The sequence below is a fragment of the Clupea harengus genome, chromosome 24 (assembly GCF_900700415.2).
Source record: "Clupea harengus chromosome 24, Ch_v2.0.2, whole genome shotgun sequence".
NCBI lineage: Eukaryota > Metazoa > Chordata > Actinopteri > Clupeiformes > Clupeidae > Clupea > Clupea harengus.
The window spans coordinates 17,519,950-17,538,369 of NC_045175.1; the positions used below are offsets into that span (position 1 = coordinate 17,519,950).

Genomic DNA, 18,420 nt, shown 5'->3' on the forward strand with positions numbered 1-18,420 from the left:
TATTTTAGTTATACACAGGAACATTTGTTAAATTCCTTGTACTATTGGTTGGGGGCTTCCCACAGCAGCCAATCCTCACATTGTCTCATGCACGTACATACCTAGCAACCTAACGGAACCAAAATAACAACTGCTCAACCATAGGATCCTGAGCAGCACGATACAACAACGCACAACCGACTGGAGACAGCCTCAACACACGCCACATGTTGTATCCAAGATCTGTTAAGGCACCACTTCACAGTACATGTGCTGTCTGTAGCCCATTACTGCTAAACACAACAACATGACTGCTGCACTTGTGTACGCACAGAATAAAAAACAATGTCACATCAGCAACTGTCTGTCTCTAACACAGAGGTCTTCAACCGGGGGTACTGCAGGGGGTCCGCCAAATTATTTCATCTGAAGCATTTTTTCTCTCTTCCAAAAATTAAAAACGTCCAAAAGACTACATAAACATAAACAGAACGTAAAAATTGCGTTCTATTCCTTAAAAATAATACATAGGCTACCCATGAGTCTTCCCGCGATCATTTGATCATAATGGCAACGTATGCACTTTTAGCTACATTTAGCTATCTGGTGCCAAAAGACTTTACCTGCCATAACCATACAATTTGAAATAATTGATCGTTTTGTAATTTCTCGGAACAAAAGCTCCTCGTCAGACACCACTGATGGCGGTTCAGGTGATCTACCTTCCATGAACAGCCAAAAGTGCAAACGGGAGAAGACACGTAAATATTCAGAGAATTATCTGAAGTTTGCCTTCACCTACAAAGAGGCCGATGGTAAAGAATTAGCAGTGTGCGTGGTTTGCTCTTCCGTGCTATCAAACGAAACTATGAAACCATCAAAGCTGCAACGACACTCAAAGACAACCCATGCTCACTTGAAAGAAAAAAAACATTTAATATTTCCCGTTTAAAATCTTTTGAAGGCCAGCAGACCTTGATGAGACAATCAGCCAAAGTGTGCGAGCTAGCTTTAAAAGCCTCTTATCAAGTTGCATTACGTGTCGCTCAGACCAAACAGCCATACATAATTACGGAAAGTTTAATATTGCCAACAGCTAGTGATATGTGCAAAACAATGTTTGGGAAGGATGAGTACGTTAAAAAAACTGAAAAGCATCCCAATGCCCACCCTATTGATGATTTGACAGCTGATGTGAGGGCACTACTAGTTGCAAAACTCCCGAAGGCAGATTATTTTGCACTACAATTAGATGAATCCACCGATGTGTCAAACGACGCTCAGCTTTTTTGTGATTTGTCGACCAAAATGAGATGCAGGAGGAATTTCTATTCTGTAAGCAGCTGCCTGGAGGTAAAAAAAGTTCAGAGATTTTCAAAGTGATCGACAATTTTTTCCGTGAACATGATATACCCTGGCCAAAATGTGTCGCGATGTGCACAGACGGGTGCAAGAGCCATGTATGACGCACTGCATGCTTCATAGGGAGAATGTTGTTGCCAAAGACATGAATGATGGATTCTCAAACGTCAGATCCCTCACTAGGTATGAGATATTTCATCCATACTTAAGCTTCTCAAGCTACTCCATTCTTTGTCCCTCCCTAGTTGAATACAGAGTGATGGCTAACTGTAAAGGAGAAAAAATGTCAATAATAGAATAAATTGAAATGAGTTGTGTGTCACAGATGATTAGTAATTCTGTTCAAATGTGTGTAGGGGACAGTGTGTGTGTGACTGACACTTAAATCCAAATAAATTATATGAATATCAGGCCCAAATTTGGGGCGGTAGGGGTGGGGGTCCCTGCTCAGTGTCTCTCTCCGCCAAAGGGTCCTTGGGCTGAAAAAAGGTTGAAGACCCCTGCTCTAACACACAGACCACACACACACACACACACACACACACACAGGTATCACTTCACAGTACATGTGCTGTCTGTAGCCCATTACTGCTAAACACAACAACATGACTGCTGCACTTGTGTACGCACAGAATAAAAAACATGCACTCATGAATGGGAGTAGGGATAGCAATGTCACATAGGCTACTGTCTGTCTCTTTAAAAAGAGGGGGGGGGGGTGTTACTGTATGAGTAATGACTTCCAACACACACAGAGAAAGCCGCACACGCACACACACACACACACACACACACACACACACAGAAAGACATATACACACACAAACACACACACACACACACACACACACACACACACACACACAGATAAAGACGCACACACACACACTGAAAGACACACACATACACAGTTATAAAACAGAGATCTTTCAGAATACTAAGCCCCTCCTCTACCCATGAGGCTGTTACCAGAGCCCCAGAAGCTATACTATTTGTGCTGTGTGTACGTGTGTGTATGTGTGTGTGTGTACGTGTGTGTGTGTGTGTGTGTGTGTACGTGTGTGTGTGTGTGTGTGTGTGTGTACGTGTGTGTATGTGTGTGTGTGTGTGTACGTGTGTGTGTACGTGTGTGTGTGTGTGTGTACGTGTGTGTGTACGTGTGTGTGTGTGTGTGTGTGTGTACGTGTGTGTGTGTGTGTACGTGTGTGTGTACGTGTGTGTGTGTGTGTGTACGTGTGTGTGTACGTGTGTGTGTGTGTGTACGTGTGTGTATGTGTGTGTGTGTGTGTGTCTATGTGTGTGTGTGTGTGTGTGTGTGTGTGTTTGTGTGCTTATGTGTGTTTGTGTGCTATGTTTGTTTGTGTGTGTGTTTGTGCGTGTGTGTGGGTGTGTGTTTGTGCGTGTGTGTGTGTGTATGTGTGTTACAGCTATGCTGTCAGCTATGCTTATGTGTGTTTGTGTGTGTGTTTGTGCGTGTGTGTGTGTGTATGTGTGTTACAGCTATGCTGTCAGGTCTGTGTCTTCTACGCTTTACCTATCTTCCCCTCTTTAGAAAACCATTTGATTACATACGCACGCACACACACACACACACACACACACACACACACACACACACATACCCCCCCCCCCCCACACACACACACACACACACAGACACACACACACACACACACACACACACACACTTACACGTACTTTTTTTTGGGCAAACAGCATGCAAATAACACAGAACATAGAAATGAGGGGTGTGTGGGGTATGTGTGTCTGTGTGTGCGGTTGTGTAGGAGTATGCATTTTTATACGTGTAAGAAAACAGTCTACTCACAGTGGGTCACATGTTGAGAGAGCGGGGAGAGAGAGAGCCACAGCGGCCACACACACCACCACCAGGTCCACACGCATCCTGCTGCCTGGCTGATCCTGGGTCTGTGCAGTAAAGTGTCTGAGCTCTCCCCCAACTCGGCCTTATATCCATACCAGCACCTGGGCCCCTCCTCTCTGCATTTCTCCCTCCCCTCCTCTCCTCTCCTCTCCCACTGCAGACCTCCTCTTCCCATCAGAGCGATATTGGGCAACCTGGGGTTGCAGGGTCATGTCTAGGGGGGAGGGGATGATTGACAAGTAGAGGAGTAGGCAGCTGACCATATCAGGATCTGACCTCATTTTAGGCCAAAAGCAAAAAAACTCTTGCTGTAAGTTTTGAATGGCAGAGGTTATGTGTGTGTGTGTGTGTGTGTGTCTGTGTGTCTGTGTGTGTGTGTGTGTGTGTGTGTGTGTGTGTGTGTGTGTGTGAGTGTGAGTGTGTGTGTGTGTGTGTGTGTGTGTGTGTGTGTGTGTGTGTGTGTGTGTGTGTGAAAGAGAGAGAGAGAAAGGTAATTGATGTGGTAAGTGTGCACACAGCTAGGCTGTCAGGTGTATGTCTTTTCTGCCCTCCCTTTGAAAGCACCTGCACTCTTGTTGCATCAGAGATCTTGCATGAGGGAGTACCCCCCCCTCCCCCATCACTGTTCTTACTGTCTTATCTCTTTGCTGTTTTGGATCCGACTATAAAGCTGTGGACTACTGACTGAGAACATCTACACGCTGTTGCAGCTACATAAGCTCCTGTAATATTCATGAAGACAGCCAGTGGTGACATGAACACTTGGACCATTGTAAAAGTGCTTAAAAGTTTTCCATCTTGATGAACAACATCAGAAGCAGAACAGGTCGTCCGCGCGTAGGTTAGTGATGTCCGATGTCAGTGACCGACCTTCCCCTGACAGACTCACATCTGCTTATTCTAGTGAAATAATTAACTTAGATTAAGCCCCCCCCCCCCCTCCCCGTAGCCCTTGGTGACCAGCCCTGTCTCCTGTGTGGGTGTATTAACCCTCTAGGGTTGAGTAGTGTGGGGAGAAATGTGGAAATGACCCCCACACACACACATACACACCCTCTCTCTCTCTCTCTCTCTCTCTCTCTCACACACACACACACACACACACACACACACACACACATACACACACACACACACAATCACTCACTCTCTGCTTCACACACAGACTTGGATGCCCCCCCCCCCCTCCCCTTCTAATGTAATCAACCCTTCCTGCCAGACCAGGTTACCCAATCACTCTGATGGGAAGTGGGAGTCTGCAGGAGAGAGGCCCTGATAGGCCCTGATACACACACACACACACACACACACACACACACAGACACACACACACACACATCTGCACTTACAGATAAGAGATGGTAAATACATGGCGCTCAAAGGCACACCTCAGTACACACCACATTAGCATCAGTACACACCACACTAGCATCAGTACACACTAGATTCAGTACACACCACACTAGCATCAGTACACACTAGCATCAGTACACACCACACTAGCATCAGTACACACCACACTAGCATCAGTACACACTTTACTAGCATCAGTACACACCACACTAGCATCAGTACACACCACACCTCAGTACACACCACACTAGCATCAGTACACACCACACTAGCATCAGTGCACACCACACCTCAGTACACACCACACTAGCATCAGTACACACTACACTAGCATCAGTGCACACGACACCTCAGTACACACCACACTAGCATCAGTGCACACCACACTAGCATCAGTGCACACCACACTAGCATCAGTACACACCACACTAGCATCAGTACACACCACACTAGCATCAGTACACACCACACTATTATCAGTACACACCACACTAGCATCAGTACACACCACACCTCAGTACACACCACACTAGCATCAGTACACACAAAACTAGCATCAGTACACACCACACTAGCATCAGTACACACCACACAACACTGTAACCTGTTCTATTACGCCTACACTATCTGTCTTTCTGTCTGTCTGTCTGTCTGTATGTGTGTATGTGTAGGGAAAAGCGGGGTTATTATATTAGTTTCATTAAATCAGTCTCATAAAATGTAATAATCATCAATTTTAGTATTTAATATTTTATAATTAAATTACTATAATAATGGGAAACTCTAGTTGTACCACTATGCTACAGTCTTAGTATGGTATCACATACTAACGTACTACAATTTCATTACAAAGTCTATACAACTTCATGAAACAACCAGATAAGTAAAGGCAATTGGAGTACTTGGTTGGCGGAAAATGGCTTTCAGTGAATATTGGAATTATAACAGACAATTGTTTAAACAAACAATTTATTAAAAGTAACAACAGTAATTAATGACTTATACTAATCAGGTATAATCACATAAACAATTGAATATAGCAATGAACCAGGCTCAAAGTTGGGAAGTTGTCTGTTCAGGAATACAGAGGAGGGGCATGAGAGTGTTCCTTGTGTGTGTGTGTGTGTGTGTTTACAATCTTGAAAAAGTGAGAGACAGAATATCAACAAAAACATCCAGAAAACTGTATTTTATAACAGTTATGAATTTATTTACATTTGATCGTGGAAAATAAGTATTTGATCCCCTAGCAAAACATGACTTAGTTCTTGGTGTAGTAACCCTTGTTGGCAAGCACAGACGTCAGACTGTTCTTATAGTTGGTCACCAGGTTTACACACATCTCAGGAGGGATTTTGGTCCACTCCTCTTTGCAGATCCTCTCCAAATCCTTAAAATTGCGTTTTCGATGTCCTGACTGAGGGAATGAGGTTCTCGCCCAAGATTCTACGGTACATGGCCCCATCCATAGTCCCCTCGATGCGGTGGAGTCGTCCGGTACCCTTGGCAGAGAAACATCCCCAAAGCATAATGTTTCCATCTCCATGCTTGACGGTGGGGATGGTGTTCTTGGGGTCATATTCAGCATTCTTCCCCCCTCCAAACGTGGGGAGTCGAGTTGATGCCAAAGAGCTTGATTTTGGTCTCATCTGACTGCTGTCAGTCACAAACGACTCACTGCAACACACACATGTTATATTTGGGGGCGACACAGGACCACACACGCACACGCAGGCCTGAGGTCGCCGTGAATTAGCCTTCTGCTTTTTTCCCATCCCGGGATGTCCTTCCAGCAGCTTCTCAGCGCCCATGGACCAAGTGAACTGTCCGTCTCGGTCAGGGACGGACAGGAGTGTTCTGTTCTTTTTGCATGTTTTTCTGTTGGGGTTCTTAGTGGAGGAAACACCTTGTGAACACGGGGAGAACATGCAAACTCCACACAGAAAGGCCCAGGAGATAGCCCACCTGAGCACTGAAGGTCTGGGGAGGACCTACCCCCCAGAGCCAACAGCGCCCCATGCACGATGCAGGGATCGAACCCATGACCTTCTTGCTGTGAGGCAGCAGTGCAAGCACCTGAGCCACCGTGCCTCCCACATCACGTTCTAACAATCCTCTTTAGAATCATTCAAGTGTTCATTGGCAAACTTCAGACGGCGCTGTACATGTGCCTCCTCGACCTTGCGAGTGCTGCAGGACTTCAAACCATTACGGCGTAGTGTGTTGCCAATGGTTTTCTTGGTGATTGTGGTCCCAGCTGCCTTGAGATCATTCAGAAGCTCCCCCCGTGTAGTTCTGGGGTTATCCCGCACCTTTCGGATGATCACAGATACTGCACCAGGTGAGATCTTGCATGGATCCCCATACCGAGGACGATTGACAGTTGTTTGGTGTTGCTTCCATTTGCGAAAAATCGCACCAACAGTTGTCTGCTTCTCACTAAGCTGCTTGCCGATGGTTTTGTAGCCCAATCCAGCCTTGTGCAGGTCTCCAATGTTATCTCTGACGTCTTTGGACAACTCTTTTGTCTTACCCATGGTGGTGAGGTTGAAGGTGTGAAGTATGATTCTTTGGACAGGTTTCTTTTATACGCGTCACCAGTTGAGATCAGGTGTACCTTGTTAGGCCTAATGAGGACCTCGTGGGTGCATAACTGGTCTGTGGGAGCCAGAATTCTTGCTGTTTGGTAGGGGATCAAATACTTATTTGCCGCGATCAAATGCAAATCAATTCATAATTCCTGTTATAAAATGCAGTTTTCTGGATGTTTTTGTTGATATTCTGTCTCTCACTGTTAAAATAGACCTACCCTTACAATTATAGATCACACATTTCTTTGCAAGTGGCCAAACTTGCGAAATCGGCAATCCATGTTGTGGCGCACTCTCTCCAACGGCATGGCAAAAGTCACCGTCAACACACAGGGTGGATCCTCCAAACTGCCAATCACTGTAAATCGAAATGAATTGTAAGTATTTTTAGGTATTTTATACTCCAGAGTATCAAGATCAAGGTTAACCTGAACCTGGGAGCCCTGGAGCACAGAATCAAGACTTTACTTACCTAGTAGGTGTTTTCATCTTTCTCTTTTCTCTCTTTCTATTGATACTCACACACACACACACACGCTTAGATTATTAATACAAATAATAATAATAATAATAATACAAATAAAATAAATTGTTTATCCTACAGATCCTGAATAAAGGGCAAGTTGTTCAGGCTGAGAGGTTCAAGAGACAGGGCCAGGCTCTGGTGACTTTGTCTGTACCGGTGACCAAGGAAATGATCCCCTCCTTCCGTATCGTGGCGTACTACCATGTGGTCTCATCTGAGGTGGTGTCTGACTCAGTCTGGGTGGACGTGAAGGACACTTGCATGGGGACGGTAAAGATCTTTTCCGTGCAAGTTTTTGTCTTCTCACATTTACATGTATACTTTTGGCAGACGGTTTTATTCAAAGTGACAGCACAAAATCAGATATCCATTTTCATCAGTATCCTTGTTCCCTGGGTATCAAACCCATGATCTTGGTGTCGTTAGCACCTTGCTCTACCAGTTTAGCCACAGGAACCATAGGAACCACCACCACCACCACCTGAACTAACACTACTGCTAGTTCTATTATTACATCTACCAGAGAAATGATAGGTCTAATTCTAATTTGCCAGATACACTCAGAGAACGAAGATTAATCCCAATGTGTCCATGAAAGCAGTATTGATCTGATATTATTCTCTAATTGCTGTCAATTTATAAACCAAAAGTTGTGGTCAACAGGGAATTAACAAGGTCTATCTGACATGTTGGCAATTTTTTTGCACAAATTATTAATACGATTTGGTGTAAAATCATATTATAATATTCATAAAAAATAATATGAAGTAATATGAAAATAGATTTCATAGAATGGTGGTTATTTGATTCCGGATTCTGTTTGTTTGATTGCTTGTTTGTGTGCACAGTCTGGGATGTTGTTGAGAAGTCTGACACAGGTTGCACAGCAGGCAGTATGGCGGTGTTTCATGATGCTGGTCTCATCTTCAAATCAAGCACTACTGGAGAAACAGAATCACGCCAAGGTAGGCATCACCAACACTCATGCAACATGAACCTCTATAAAGCGTTTCTTAAAAGGGACATAGTATGAAAATTCCACTTTTTAAGTGCTTCTACACGTTCATTTGGGTATCTGGCATGTCTACCAACCCACGCAGAAAAAAACAACTTGTGTGGTTTATTTTGGTTCCTCTATGTCAGAAACGATATGCTTGAGTGCAATCAATGGGATTATGGTCTAAAGGTATGTCATTAACCAACCATTGCCATGTAGGGAGTCTCTGTAGATGGCCTTGGACCACCCCCCGCCACCACTCGACACACCCACCTTATAGATATTACATCTGCGAACGGGCACCATTTAATCGTTGCAGGCCTTGGATACATTTGGATAAGACAGATAGCAGCATGAAGCGAATTGGACAATCAAGATGCTCAGTGGTCGGCTGCACAGATCAGCACAAATCCCTACATCTGATTCCAGCTCCAGAAGACACAAGAGCGAAATGGATTGATTTCATATTTGAATGTCCCTGCAAGAATTGGCAAATATCTGTTAGTGTGCGCTAACCACTTTGAATCAGACTGTTTTACCAACCTGGGCCAATATGACGCTGGACTCTCGACAAGGTTGGCATTGAAAGTGTTACGAATAGGAGGTGATGTGCAGAACTCAAATGCACGACTCAGAACAGTTGAATAAAGAACAAATGTTTACTGGCAGGATACGGTACACAGGTAGGCAGTCCAGAAACAAGCAAACATAATCCAAATAGGGCATAGGCAATAGAATAGTCGTTGTCCAGTCCGAGATCGGAAAACACGAGTAACTTAATACACTTGGAATCATTAATACAAGGGAAACAAACTAAGAAACAGAACGGGCAGATAATCAAGCGCAGGGCGTGAGGAGTCAGACACGAGGAGACAAAAGTAAACAAACATAGGAACAAAGAACAAGTGACAACACAAGGGAGACAAATTAAGAAACAGGACAAGGACAGAGTACAGACCTGACAGAAAGGGGGTTCGGTGCCATCTATCCGTCGCAATACTGCAGACGAGGGAATTGTAAGTATTTGTTTTAATAACAGTGGTATTTGCTTCTTTTGCCCATTTTGTGTGGGGGTGTCACGCCTGCCTGGCTCAAAGCAGCCCTGACATAAAATGGGTCGACCACAACGTAGCGATTCAAGTAATAAATAAGGGTTTATTTACATAAATAGTAGGGTTAGGCTTAATCATTATCAAAAAAATTGCCCCCCCCTGAGATTTTTTTCAGGAGCCGCCACTGTTCCAATATCACCAACTCACACAGTCCTGCAAACATATCCACCCCCTCAGCCGTGAGTCAGCGATTAAACTGACCAGCCAATTCAAAAACCAGCTCCAAGTGTGTTTGTTTATCATTTTTACGGCAAGTTCTAGTGTCTAGTCTCAGTGTAATCTTTACGTTGTGAATCATCTAAAGCAAAATATGCCTCTTGTAATTTGCCAGAAATTACACTTTGTAAAAGTAAAACACCATCAGAATCCCTCCAGCCATAGTCATCTGCTAATATTTCAAATAAAGAAAAGAACACGTCTGGGACACGCTCATTGGACTTGACCATGTTTGATAACTTTGGCTCTGAAGGGGAACCTCCAGGATGGCCGCCAGGTGCTCTACCCTCTCTAGCCAGTTTCAAACGCTATTCTTCCTGTTGCACTTCAATGTATTGCAGCTCTCTCTCTTTTTCTCGTTCTAGCTTTTCCCTTTCCGATTGAATTGCATCCTCTTCTCTCCGTTTCTCACGTTCTAGTCTGTTTTCTTCTCGCTCTTTATCACATTCAGTTGCTAATAATTTATCACGTTCTAATTGCATTTTTAACAATTTCATTTGTTGTTCGAACCTTAATCCAATGGGCCTATTCGATGCTGCGTCTGAGCCTTGAGGCGTCGATGACGCAGCTGGGATAACAGGCTCTGGCACAGGATCAAACTAAAAGACTTCCCTTCCAGCCAGCCGTTCCATAACTATTTGTATCAGTTCGTCTTTTTTAGTACCTTGGGAATGTCTAATTCCAAGTCGTATTGCTCAGCCAATTTAACCAGTTGGTGCTTAGTCAAAACTTTCAAACTGCCTGCCGAAGGGACAGCAAGAAACACACTGAGCTTATCCATTCAATCCACTACAAAATACAAATATTTTGCTAACCAAAACCAAACCAAGTACTATTCTATGTCAATCAATATAGCCAACAAAATCAAATAGGCTACAAAACAAACCAAGCAACTCTCGCTCAAGCTGCCCTCCTCACACAAACACAAGCTACATGTCTTGAAAATATTACCATTTAACGTGGTTCCCGATTACCAACAAAGGACTACGACAATTTCGACTGGAACTCCCCGCATCTAAGATCATCGCAAAAACTAAAGTACATTTCCACATCTTCACGTGTTCGTTCAACACGCAAAAACAACAAATAAGCAGCAAATGTTCACGTTGCTCCAATGTAATCCAATTCACTAGTCTTTCTCTTCGTTGCAAAACAGAAACCACAAAATTATCAAAACAATCAAGACGTGTACTCTTAAGTTTGTACAACCATTCAAAACTGAATGAATGGCGATGGATCTCCCGTTCGCCGCGTCACAACTCAAAACAAATCACTATGGCGGTTTACCCAATTAAACATCAGCTGGGCCTATGCAAAGAATGAAATGCGTAGAGTGACCCAAATAGCACCCAACACTTGTCGCGTCCGACGGTACAATGCGGGCGCAATCGGTTTAACAACAAACTCTTGAAAACAATCACCAAGTCTCAACTAACCAAATTATTCTCGATGTCGAGCACCCACATGTCACGATATTGGCGAAAATTCCAGCCTTTTATAGTCCGGCCCATTACCCTTTCTCTCCAATCCCCCAACATAACAATTACCTCACAAAGACAGAACTTTTGTTCTCCCTGTCAAGTTCTATTGGCTAGCACATCAATGCTGACTCCGTCTGAGCATGCGCGACTTGGATCGGGTAGCGACTTGGACCATAGACATTTCTATGGTAGTGACAACTGTTGATGGCAAGCTAGCTAGCACTATTGTTAGTAACTGGTTAGCTAGCTAACCACTGCAGCTCACTAAGGAGCAGTAGCTTGGCTTGCTACTTACTGGTAGACAAACCGATTCATCAATCACTCGATGACTTCTCTTCATAGTGTTCAGGGGTTTAGAAAGTGTAGCTTTTTTTTTGCATGTGATTGGTGTAATATGTTTTAAAACTGTGTGTAGACTTTAGCTGACCACTGTAGGCTATATGCCCCTGTGTCCTTTTTATGATTGTACTTTTTTTTCCCAATAAAATATTTCACTTTATTTCCTTAACGCTGTGTTGTGTTTTTGCCATTGATATGTTTAACATCTTAACGTCTGAGGTCATTTTTGGAGACTTTGCTGCAGGAGTGTCTACTAATGGTATGTCCCTGAGTAACGGGCCATTTACAAATGTTTATAAAGTGTAGATAATGCCCACTTTAGATCAAGCACTGCGAAACACTTTACTAATGATTAATAAATGGTTTCTAAAGACCTATGTTAAGCGTCAACTGAGGTATTGCTACATGTGCTAACATTTATGAATTCACTCATGAATTAGACAATGACTAATGCATGATAAAGGTTATTCATAATGACCCGTAAATGGTGAGTAGACCATTATCACATACTTTTTACAAATCATTAGTACATCATTTATAACTGGTTGATTTGTCATTTCTAAAGGATTTATTAAATATGAGCAGACATTATCATATACCTTATAAACGATCCTATAAACCATTAGAAAATCATTTTACACATGTTCATAAATACATTACTACTCATTTATAAATAGTGAACTAACGTTTATGATTTTTGTAATAATGATTTGTAAATGATGAACAAACTATGAACAAATGCCTCATAAACGGTTTATCAACGAGGGTTATTCTAACCCCTCCCAAACATAACAATTACCCTTTCTTTCCCCTCCCCCAAAATAACAATTACCCTTTCTCTCCCCTCCCCCCAACATAACAATTACCCTTTCCTACCCCTCCCCCAACTTAACAATTACCCTTTCTCTCCCCTCCCCCAACATAACAATTACCCTTTCTCTCCCCTCCCCCCAACATAACAATTACCCTTTCTCTCCCCTCCCCCAACATAACAATTACCCTTTCCTACCCCTCCCCCCAACACAACAATTACCCTTTCCTACCCCTCCCCCCAACACAACAATTACCCTTTCCTACCCCTCCCTTCCCACCGAGGATATGAAATGAACTATGTGTCATAGTTAGACACAGTTAGTGTCATTGTCCATTTTAATAAGGCTAAAGGACTGGTATTTAGCACACGCTTTTATCAACCCAAAGCGACGCACAGACAACCAGAAGCTATCAGGAATCAACCCTTACAACTATACTGCAACTATTATAATGAACTAATAACTGTTACAATTAACTAATAAATAACCAGCAGCTATCAGGAATCAACCCCGGGTCAACCACTTACAAAATGGTGATGCTAATCACTGCACCACCACACCCACAATGAACTAGTAACTATTCCCATTAACTAATACATATTACAATAAACTAATAACTATTATAATTAACTATTACCTATTACAATAAACTAATAAATATTACAATGACCTAATAAAAGGTCTAAAGTTCCATCTCTCCATATTTGTAATGTTCATGGGGTTGCAGAGGAAAGTTGATTTGCTAAAATGCTGCTTTTTCACGTTGCCATGTATTTGTCAAATACTCACTGAATGAAATAAGACACATTCACAATACTCATTCAAAATGTCAATTTATTTCTTTAATTGCAGAACTCAAAACAAAATGGCATCCAGCCATTGCCATTTTTGTCAGTTTGAAATCAGTAGAAGGTACCTGAAAGGCTGTCAACTGTCAGCCCAGGTAGTTCTAAAACACAATATGAATGTTAGCTTTGGGCTAAGTAGTAACAGTAATCTCTTTAAAATCACAAAAAAAATCTGTAGCATTGTGGACAATATTTTGAAACATAATTTGTCAAAAGAAAAAACAACAACAACAACACTGTGAAAATAGGCTTATCCTATATGGTTATTATCCTATATGGCACATCCAAAAGTAGTGACTTCAAAGGCGAGGCCAGTGATGTCTGTATAGGCGTCCTTGTACTCAGGTGACTGGCCCTCCACCGCAGTTGGCCAGTACTCCAACCAGGTCTGATGGCCCATCAGGTATCTAAAGCTGTAAAGTCACACACACAGACACACACATGCGCACACACACACACACACACACACACACACACACACACACACACACACACACACACACACACACACACACACACACACACACACACACACGCACACACACACATGCACACAAACACGCACATACTGTATATAACTGTCAATGTTGAATGCGCAACAATGTTTGTTTGTTTTTCCATACATCCAAAATGTAAATCCTTTTGTCTGGAAGACCAGCTGGGATAAACATGGGTTTATTACATTAGGCTGTGGGGGTGCTTTGCCGCAAGAGAGCTGTCAACCATAAATTAGATAGGTTAAAGGTTTCTTTTGGAAAAAATCATTCCCGATGATTAGAATATTGATTCCATAACGTGTATTTTCCCATCCAAGGGCTATTTCCTTATTAAGCATTGCTATCTAATTTTCTTTGTACTGCTTGTCATAAACTATTGTATTCCGAATTTGGAGTAATATGAACAGGTTTGGGAGTTTACCAACAGTACAGATAACAAATCAGATAACATAATTTATATGCTACAAAGAGGCACTTACTCTAACAAAAGACCCAAGTATCGCTTCCTTATGAACTATTATGGAGCTTCAGTCGTGGAAATTCACATGATGTGGAATTGAACAACACTCCGAAGCAATGTTTCAAAACATCTGTGTCTAAAAAGCTTGACTTAGGGACGCATCAATACTAGGGTTGGGTACCGAGAACCGGATCCAATATGGCACCGGTTCCTACACAACCAGTACCTACCCGGACCGAAATGCAACGCAGATTTTGGTGCTTCCTTTCGGTGCCTGAGCCGATTGAAATAAATAACAGCAACAAACCATGCAGCTAAATTAACTAAACTTACGTAAAATGTTGTCTTATAAACAGGAACTATTTCAGACTGCAACATGAAACACAGAGGCTGGTTCCAAAACAGTACAAAACTAGCGATAGCTAACGAGCAGTAACGTTAGTGGCGTGAATCTGTCTGAACACGATCTGTATGAATAATTTTTTAGGTTGCTATGCAGATTTTGTGGGGCACTTTTAAAACTGCCCCATCTTCCAATGTAAACTGTGGCCTGTGTCGCTCACGCTCATTGGTGATTACATAGCAACAGTCTTATGACAGTGAAGAGCAGGCAGCATTTCACAGAGCAAGCACAAACAGAGCTAGCCGTCAATTTAACAGAGTAAATGCCGAAAGGTAAACGGTCAAACGTGTGGCTGTATTTCGCACAAAAAGATTCAAACAATGCGACGTGCAGCAAATGCAACAAAAGGCAAGAGTCAAAGGCAGATCAGCAACTGCAGACTGAAGACTAAACGGAGATGCCAGCAGAACTAAACCCAGTCTCTTAAAGGGGCAGTACAAGTTCACGTACCCAGTGGATTCAAATAACAAGATCAAGTATAAACAAGATAGAAAAGATAGGTATAAACACATCAGAAAATGGTGAAATTTCATGAAATAAATGCAAACAAAAAACACATTTTTGACTCGAGGCAAATATGCTCATATTTCTGCAAAAGAATTGCTGAAGTTTAAAGCTGTAGTGTGTGTAAAGAGAGTGTGTGTGTTTTGTATTTATTTAAGTATACTGTAAACTGTTGTTAACAGTTAATGTATTGTTCATAGTTTGAAGTTAAAAAGTTTGAAGCTGTAGTTTGAAGCCAAGTGTTTTAATATATATTAATAGTATACTTTAAATAGTTAATATATTGTTCAATTTGAAGAAAAAATTGCCATGGCAATAAAAAAAGCCTTTCTTTAATGTCGTCAATCATCGTTTGTGTTTTTTTTTTTAAGTATCGGTTCAGGCACCGTTTAGGCACCGGTATAGTTTTAAAAGTATCATTTTACCACCAGTATCAGAAAAAACCCAAACGATACCCATCCATAATCAATACTGAGTAATGCCTGAGTCCGAGTTATTGGCGCCATCTAGGGCATAGTAAGGGAAGTGCATGGAAGGTGGCATTTCCTCACCTGCCCTCAAGTTGTATCACGTCATCCCTGTGGCCCATAATCAGGTAGGTCTTCCCCTCCTGCAGCCCCACGTTATTCCTGCAGTTAGGATGGGCAATGAACTCACACATTTGACCCTCCACACCAGAGTCAGAACCTGGAGGGGAGAGAAAGAGAGAGAGAGAGAGAGAGAGAGAGAGAGAGAGAGATGAAGATGAAAAAATGGCTGCTGCCAAAATCACTTTCAATTTAAAAGTCAACACTGCCATGCCCTGGAAACAAGGAAGAAAAAACTAATGCAAGAAGACGAATGCAAATAATTCAGGGCAAAATGCAGCAAATAAAAAAAAATGGACATAATTGAATGACAAGAGGACAAAAGGAAAAAGAGGTAGAAGATAAATTAGGCCCCTGCATACCCTCTTTGATGACCTGGGTGACCTTCATGTGGTAGATGTCTGTTTGGAGAGTCAGGTTCATCTTCTCCACTGTGACTTTATAAACTGAGGAGAACAACAACATGGATACAAGCAGTATGTCAGTCAAACGTCATATGCATCTCACAGACGGACACACACACAACCTCTCTTGCTCAAAAACTTTCTCTATCTCTTATACACACACGCATACAACCTCAACCTCACTAGACATACACACACAACCTCTCTCTCTCTCTCTCTCTCTCACACACAAACGCACACGCACAGACACAAATGAAAGGTGTGTTCACCATAGTCCACGCCTTGTTCGCATGCCTTGTCAGATCTGTCACCGTCATCCACTTCTCCTGTCTTCTGAATACAGCAGTTTTCTATAAGTTATCAGGAACAAACACATTAGCTATCTCACACAGAGAAAGAATAACTAAGGGTGTGGTCACAGCCTGTAAATAGAAGGGAGAGTGTGAACAAATTATTAGCCCCAGGAAATGATTCAGGGAAATTCTGTGTACTAAAGTTGAAATTAAGTACACTAGAGTTTTTATTTATTGAGGTGAGACTAGAGAAAATATTAAAGACAAGAATACTGGGGAAGTGGATCGGTGTGCACATGACTGCATGCTTCTATGAAGAACACAGTAACTATAGCATTGCAATGGGATGGACTGATATGCAGGTAATCTACCTGCTAACCTACCTTCAGCGCACTTGCAGAGGTCTTTGTAACAGATCTTGTTCAGCTCTCCAGCCATCTTTAGAGGGTGGTAGAACCGCACACAGCCGTTATCTGAAATTAAACCAAGAAAATGTTTTTACGTTAATGAGTTGATGTAGAATTGCTGCAGGATGAGGTCACTCTTTCTCTCTCCAGTCATGTTTTGTGTGTATTTACTTACCCATATCAAAATACTCGTACACAGTCACTGCAGCAGGTTGGAGCAGACCCACCTCCATCATCTTGTGGATCCTAAAAGCAATTTTGTCTGCTCTGGTACGAGAGACCTGAAACACAGAGAGAGAGAGAGAGAAAGATAGAGAGAGACAGAGACAGACAGAGAGCGTGGCAGGGATTGAGCGAGAGGTAGTGAGAGAGAGAGAGAGAGAGAGAGAGAGAGAGAGAGAGAGAGAGAGAGTGGTAGAAACAAAGAGAGAATGAGAGATACAGTTAATGAGAGAGAGAGAAACAAAGTGAGGAAGAGAGGTAAACACAAAAGGGAATATGATGGAGAGAAGGGCATTTTTTGTTGATCCAGAATGAGAAAATGTAATGGAGGTTAGGGAAAAAAAGAAAACAGATTAGGTAAGAGGTAAACGGTTCACGAATGATTGTTGATATTTGAGCTCAAAAGACAATTAAATCACCCCATGTTGATTGGCTGGGATTCTTAATGGCTTGGTCCAAGCTGCAATTTGTGTTTCCTATTTACAGAGCAAGGGCTGTGCACAAACATCCAAGTTTGTTTTTGTGCTGATACCTCTATGCAGCCTAATAGTGTATGGTATTATAATTGTGGATTGCACCTTTCAGAGACAGAAACAGAAGCAGACAGACAGACAGACAGACAGACAGACAGACAGACAGACAGACAGACAGACATATGTCTTGACGGTGCACCTGATTCAGGTAGATAATGAGGGAGCCTCTGTCTGACAGCATCTTGTCCATCTCAAATTTCTGGATGTACCTGTCTGCACCTGTGGACAACTACAAGCAGGAGAGAAGCCAAAGATCAATGAGTCCCTCCATTATTAGAACTTTTTTTCAACCTCTAATGACCAAACTATTCTATGTCGCCCCATCCCTGCTCTGTCTAACCTTTGATTAAACAACAACAATAACAACACCAACAGCAACTACACTATATTGTTAGGCCACTCACTCTCACGAGATCAGTTTCATCCACCCTGAAGCCAGTCAGCAGTCCAATGTCGATGATGGACATGGTAGCATGACGTTCTTTTGACAGGTACCTGAGGATAATGATGAACACAATTCAAGTCCAGATTGCCATAAACTTTTCATGTCCGTTTACCTCTGAGGTTGAGGTTGAAGTTAGCAGACTATTGTGCCATTTTGGCTATTGT

The 18,420-nt window shown here is 42.4% G+C and overlaps 2 protein-coding genes across 3 annotated transcripts in view; both read right to left on the reverse strand.

Moving 5' to 3' along the window:
* The window catches only part of LOC105891049 (complement C3-like), a 25,243-nt gene extending 21,924 nt beyond the window's left edge, over positions 1-3,319 (reverse strand). The window contains exon 1 of the mRNA XM_031562546.2: positions 3,170-3,319. Coding sequence (XP_031418406.1) covers positions 3,170-3,246 — 77 coding nt within the window. The 5' untranslated portion in view covers positions 3,247-3,319. The remainder of the gene's footprint in view (positions 1-3,169) is intronic.
* Positions 1-18,420, reverse strand: part of LOC105891048 (complement C3-like) — an 81,583-nt gene that overhangs the window by 25,893 nt on the left and 37,270 nt on the right. Inside the window, exons 34-41 of one of the 2 annotated variants that reach the window (XM_031562545.2) lie at positions 18,216-18,306; positions 17,951-18,040; positions 17,232-17,337; positions 17,033-17,122; positions 16,626-16,706; positions 16,315-16,398; positions 15,917-16,052; positions 13,470-13,914 (exon numbers count right to left, since the gene is read on the reverse strand). In XM_031562545.2, the coding sequence (XP_031418405.1) occupies positions 13,773-13,914; positions 15,917-16,052; positions 16,315-16,398; positions 16,626-16,706; positions 17,033-17,122; positions 17,232-17,337; positions 17,951-18,040; positions 18,216-18,306 (820 nt within the window). In that variant the 3' untranslated portion in view covers positions 13,470-13,772. Of the gene's footprint in view, positions 1-13,469; positions 13,915-15,916; positions 16,053-16,314; positions 16,399-16,625; positions 16,707-17,032; positions 17,123-17,231; positions 17,338-17,950; positions 18,041-18,215; positions 18,307-18,420 lie in introns of those variants that run through there. The other variant, XM_042703549.1, reaches the window with a different exon arrangement.